The 6,348-nt window shown below is 47.9% G+C and overlaps 1 protein-coding gene across 1 annotated transcript; it reads left to right on the plus strand.

The window, feature by feature from the left end:
* Positions 1–2,498: 2,498 nt before the first annotated feature.
* On the plus strand, positions 2,499–4,241 carry LOC123429853 (anthocyanidin 3-O-glucosyltransferase 2-like). Its single transcript, XM_045113828.1, has one exon. The coding sequence runs from the start codon at positions 2,638–2,640 to the stop codon at positions 4,087–4,089; it is 1,452 nt and encodes a 483-aa protein (XP_044969763.1). The 5' UTR covers positions 2,499–2,637; the 3' UTR covers positions 4,090–4,241.
* Positions 4,242–6,348: the final 2,107 nt, after the last annotated feature.

A 6,348-nucleotide genomic window follows, 5' to 3' on the forward strand; every position in this document is an offset into this window, starting at 1 on the left:
CTTGCTTGATCCAATGCATTATCATCGTCTTATTGGGAGTCTTCTCTAGCTGCCACTCGTCTGGATATCTCCTATCTACTCCATATTCTGAATTAGTTTGTCTCCGCCCCCGCTACGTTTCACTATAGTCACCTCCTTCGTGTTCTTCGATATCTTCAGGACACGATCACTCAGCGCCTGTTCTTTCCTCGCTCTAGTTCATTACAACTTCACGCATATTCGGATGCTATGTGGACTAGTGCCCTTGTATCGCCGTTTACTTTCTGCTTACTGTGTTTTTCTTGGTGGTTCTCTCATTGCATGAAAGACGAAGAAGCAGACTGCAATTTCGCGTTCGAGTGCAGAGGCTGGGTTGCGAGCTATGACTCTTTTGACAGCAAAGGTGACTTGGTTGCTCTAATTACTTTAAGACTTTTGTGTTTCTGTCACAACACCTAGTTTGATATTGTGTGACATTACATGTGCTATTAGCATTGCATGCGACCCTATGAAGAATGAGCTCAACAAGCATATCGGCGTTGATGTTTTCTATATGTGCCTTGGTGTGCATAATCAGATTATTGCTCTTTGATATATGCCTTTCGAGTTACGGTTACCGGATTTTTTTACTTAAGCCCAATCTAGAACGCAACATGACTACTATCTCTCCGAACCTAATGTATTTATCCACCTTTAGTTTGAGGGGTGTTAGGGTTATGTCCTATTTTCTCATTGTATGAGGGGTTTAGTTCTTATTTACCCCCCACCCCCACCCCACCCCCACCCCCACACACAGATACATATATTGGCCAATGACCCTGATGAAATACAAATTACATATTTCCTAACAAATCCTTCTACGTGAAAAGAAAAGGACATCACTAACTAATGAATGTACATTTATCAATCCCCGCGAACGCCTTCGGATTGTCACATCCCGATTGAATGCGTGAGAATTATTCTACGCAATGCTATGATTTTTCTCCCATTTTTTTATACTACATGTTAATTTTCGTTTTAGAGCATGATAAATCTCTACAACATCATATCAATTTTGTATGTTTTCACATGGAAATGGAAATTATGGACTTTCACCAGGAATTATAAATTCCCAAAAGCAAAACTCAAATAGATAATCTAACTTTAGTTTTTTAACATTATCGAAAAGAAACTATTTTAAAGCGGTTCTTGTCCGTCCACGATCTTTGAATTATCCATCGGGAGTCCTTATAACATCTACAGCCCACCGTCCCAAACATACCTGATACGTCCGGACGGACCATCCGGTTACCGACCGATCACAAAATTTTGATCCAACAAAACAGTTTAAACTAGGCTCAAATGCCCGAGGTGACCGACACAGCCCAAATATGAGACGGAAGCCTGCCACATGAGCCTGGCCCGCGCTAGCCCGCAACGACCCCACATATATTCTTCCCCGTCCGTTTGTTGGACAAAACCCTAACCACTTCACTTCACTCCCTCCGCCATCCAAGCTCACCTCCGGTGATCTCCGGCCGTCTCCGGCATGACGGGTAGCGGATCCTAGTCCTTCATCTCCAGATCTGTCGATCATGAGCTCATCATACGTAGCCCCGAGGAGGAGTTGGCAGTCCGGCTTGCGCTCCGCCGCTCCCGGAAGGCGGTCGCCCGATGGCAACGCTCGGACTCGCAACGCCGGAAATACATTGCGTCCGCACAACCGGTGCATGGATCCGGCGTCGCTGCCTCATCAGAGGCGATGCGGTTCGTGTGGCGTCCAAACGTCGTGGCGGACGTGCAATCCCTGCATTGGCTCGCCGAGGACGCACAATGGGCGTCTCGGGACGCAAACATGACACGACATACCTGTCGTGCAAGGCAACGGGCATGGAATGCGGCAGAGGCCTTCGTGGCGGTGGACGTTGAAGAGGGAGTGTCGCATTTTCGACGCCTCGTATGATGAATCAGTGCGGGTGCCGCAACCGCGTCGTGGTGCACGTCGGCTCCTCCCATGTTCACACGCACCGTACGAATTACGGCTCGACGAGGAAGAGTAGGGCATGAGAGATGGCGAAAACTCGACTCACATGATCTGACTAGTGTCCCATGTCCTACTCTACCCCGTTGGCGATTGGACGGACGCTACAAGGGACGCAACCAACCGCCGGACATGGACACATCGGAGCCGGACGAGCTCCGCTTACTATTAGGTTTATGTTGTAATGTAATAGTATGGATTTAAGGTTTTCTAATTTAAGATATCCGATTATAGAGGTTTGACCGGTCGGTGTACACGAACGCATCGGATACGTTTGAAAGGTCGAATTTGTTCTCGATGTAGATGCTCTTGGGTCCTGCCTATTCACAGTATTAATACGATGACACCGAAAATGGAGAATCCTAGTATTGGGAAAAAAGGTAAATATTCCATGGATATTGCTGTACTACATATGGCGCGGCATATTTGTTATTTTTCGAAGAAGACGACGTATAGTCGGCAGGTTGTACCTTTCGGTGGCAAAGCTGATGCGATTTGGATGCGACCAAAGCGAGGGTTGCTAAGACAGGGGCCTGGCGTGATCACCTCAAGAGCTATTGTGCCCACTCAGGTCCTAGCCAGAGCTCGCCACTTTTGACCAGAATTTCAGGTGCCATTGTGTCCACTCAGGTCCATCAATGGCGTGCCGCCCAACCGTGGTCGTCGTGCCGAAATGGGGATCCGGCCACTTCATATCCGCGCTCGAAGCCGGCAAGAGGCTTCTCGCCACCGGCCGGGGCGCCTTCACGCTGACCGTGCTCGTCATTCACGCGCCGTCGGAAGCAATGGCGTCGGAGGTCCAGGGCCACGTGTGCCGAGAGGCGGTTTCCGGCCTCGACATCCGCTTCCTCCAGCTCCCCGCCGTTGAGCATCCCACCTGCTGCGTGGACCCTGCTGAATTCGCGTCCCGGTACGTCCAGCTCCACGCGCCCCACGTCAAGGCGGCCATCGCGGGCCTGGGGCCGTCGTCCCGGGTGGCCGCGGTCGTCGTCGACCTCTTCTTCACTGCCCTATTCGACGTTGTCCACGAGCTCGCCGTGCCGGCGTACGTGTACTTTTCCTCCCCCGCCGCGTTCCTGGCGCTCATGCTGCGCCTGCCGGCGCTACGCGAGGATCTGACGGGTGCCGGGTTTGAGGCGATGGAGAGCACGGTGGACGTGCCCGGGCTGCCGCCGGTGCCGCCGTCTTACATGCCTGCCTGCCTCGTGAAAGCAAAGATCCAGAGCTACGACTGGTTCGAGTACCACGGACGCCGCTTCATGGAAGCCAGGGGCGTCATCGTGAACACCTCCCTCGAGCTCGAAGGCTCGATTCTCGCGGCAATCGCGGACGGCCGCTGCGTTCCCGGACTCCGTGCTCCGGCGCTCCACGCGATCGGCCCGGTGATCTGGTTCGGCTCGACGGACGACGAGCAGCCGCACGAGTGCGTCAGGTGGCTCGACGCGCAGCCGCCGGCTTCGGTGGTTTTCCTCTGCTTCGGGAGCATGGGGTCCCTCGACGCCGCACAGGTGAGGGAGGTAGCCGCCGGCCTGGAGCGCAGCGGCCACCGCTTCCTGTGGGTGCTACGAGGCCGGCCCGTCGCCGGCACGCGGCTCCCGACGGACGCGGACCTGGCCGAGCTGCTCCCGGAGGGGTTCCTGAAGGCGACCGCGGGGAGGGGGCTGGTGTGGCCGGCATGGGCGCCGCAGAGGGAGATCCTGTCCCACGCCGCCGTGGGCGGCTTCGTTACGCACTGCGGGTGGAACTCCATCCTGGAGAGCCTGTGGTTCGGCGTGCCGATGATTCCGTGGCCGCTGTACGGGGAGCAGCACCTGAATGCGTTCGAGCTCGTGGCCGGCGTGGGCGCGGCGGTCGAGCTGGAGATGGACCGGAGGAAGGGATTCTTCGTGGAGGCGGGCAAGCTGGAGCGAGCGGTGCGGATCCTGATGGGCGGCGCGTCGGATGAGGGGAAGAAGGCGAGGAAGACGGCAGCGGAGACGAGCACCGCGTGCAGGAAGGCCGTCGGCGAGGGCGGCTCGTCCTGCGCCGCGCTGCAGAGGCTCGTGCGCGAGATCTTGGTTTTGCCGACGGCGGGAAACGAGACCCGCTAGTTTTTTTTTATTGAAAGGAAATTCCCGCTAGTTTTGGAGCAGTATTAAGTTAGTACAAATTTTATACTAAAACAGTGATATTTATTTTAAAAAGGAGGGAGTACTTGATAAACTCTGAAACTATTTTTAAATAAACTTGGCATTTCATTGTACTTGTGACAAAAGTTCAAAAAAAAAAACTACCCTTTGACTTCTTTTTAAAAAGATAAATTTCTGATGTGAATTTATCTTTTCCCTAAAGTCAACATTGGTTATTTTTCGTGAGAATTTATATAGTAGGGCAAAACAAAACCAAGTTTAATCTAAAAATACTTTTGAACTATTTTAGTTTTTTATTTAATTATTAAAGGTAATTTCGTATGTACGATGCATATACAACCAAAAACCAAATTATATTTTCCTAGCGCAAGCGCTTTCTTCTTTAAAACCATGACAATGTGTTTGGATGTAGATATTCAAAACTCCAATGCCCAATGTTTCAAGATATTGGTATTCAGCTTCAATGCCACACTTGTTGTTTGGATGTTCATGTATTGAGTACTTGGAATCCAAGGAAAGGAGCAATGTCAAATCTTGTTTAGATGCACAAAGTGTAGAATTGAGCATTGTGAGATGTATGAACAATACAATTTCTTGTACACGTTGAAAATAAAATATGATCATCATATCATATATATGAGACATGATATATTATAATACAATAATAATTAATTATAATGAACTTGACAACTTGTACGTAACATCATCATATTATAATGAACTTGCCAACTACATGAACTGTTCAAAAAACATTAGAAAACTAAGGTCAAAACTGTATGTAACAGGAGCACATTATGATGAATTTAACAATAATATCAATTGTTGAAAAACCATGTAAAATAGGATCATTTCAATATGCAACAATAGCATATAATGATGAACTTGACAACAAAATGTTATGATAAGGTTGACAACAACATTACATATTATGACAAGTCTCACACAATCCATAAACAAGTCTTGTGCATCAACAATACAAACATGCATACATATTATCCATCGGGAGACATTCTTCTAATTCAATATCAACATCCATTCCTTCCTGAAGTCCATGGGAAGCTCAAAAAGCGCTTGGTACAAGCGTTCGCTAAGGATCAACTTACCATAAGATCGCAATATGGCAGCACGAGCCACTTGAGTGATCATTTCAAGTGTAGCAAGGATTTCAACGGGAGGTGTAACCCGAGACATAGGTAAAGGCTCAAGTGACTTCGTAGCATCATGAAATGAGTCTTTCATATCCCCAAGTAAGCACAGGATAGCATCACTAGTTCGTTGTTTTTTTGGCACTTTCAGACTCTCTTAAGTTGGTCCCGCAATTAATTCTACAACAGTTCCAGCACGTGTGACATCACCTTCACCATTTGCACGATCCTTTGAGTATATGGTGATGATAGCATCCTAGTTCTTAATGACTTGTTTTTGTAAAATGCTATTTTGTTGTTAGCCTCCACACACACACAAACATCAACATGACCTTGTTCAACCACACCTAGCATATTAGTGTTGATAGCTTGTTTCCGGTTCCTATATCTCCCTTGGTCACACATAGGCACACAAGACATCAACATGACACCCATCTAGTGCTCCAAGTGTAATGCCAAACCATTTCCATTTGTAATCGTCCAGGGTTGAGTAGAAGGATCCGGAAGCTTAATGAACTCCCCGGCTATAGATATAATCGATGTTAACACATCATCGAAGTGTGTACTAATGATCCATAAGGAGCGCTTGTATGTGCGACGCAAGATCCTCATTTTGATGTCGTGACCAACTACCAACAAGAACATTGCCACATTTTCTTCCACGGAAACAAACACGCTATCACAAAGACGAGCCCTCTCACGCAACATTGCACATAAGTCATGAAAGTTTATTTTTGTTAAATGGAGCTGATCATAGCATGTTACTTCCTCCCCATCATACAATCCTTTGAGAAAATACTTTCGATGCATTATCCTTTCCTCGTCATCAGTAAAGCTCCCTAAATCCCTTGGTGTCCTCTTCATACTAAGATATGATATCCCAAAAAGAAATGATTCAACGTACAGTTTAGTCAAAACAATAGTTACCTCTTTATTCTTTTATTCTCCTCGTTTATGTAAGCAACCAAGTCCAAGTTAGACATGGTGCACCTACATTACATTTCAGAAATTAGACATGCCTATTTCTTTCAATCACACAAGCAAATTTACATAACAAACATCGCATATGACATGA

This window comes from Hordeum vulgare, chromosome 2H, assembly GCF_904849725.1.
Source record: "Hordeum vulgare subsp. vulgare chromosome 2H, MorexV3_pseudomolecules_assembly, whole genome shotgun sequence".
Lineage (NCBI taxonomy): Eukaryota > Viridiplantae > Streptophyta > Magnoliopsida > Poales > Poaceae > Hordeum > Hordeum vulgare.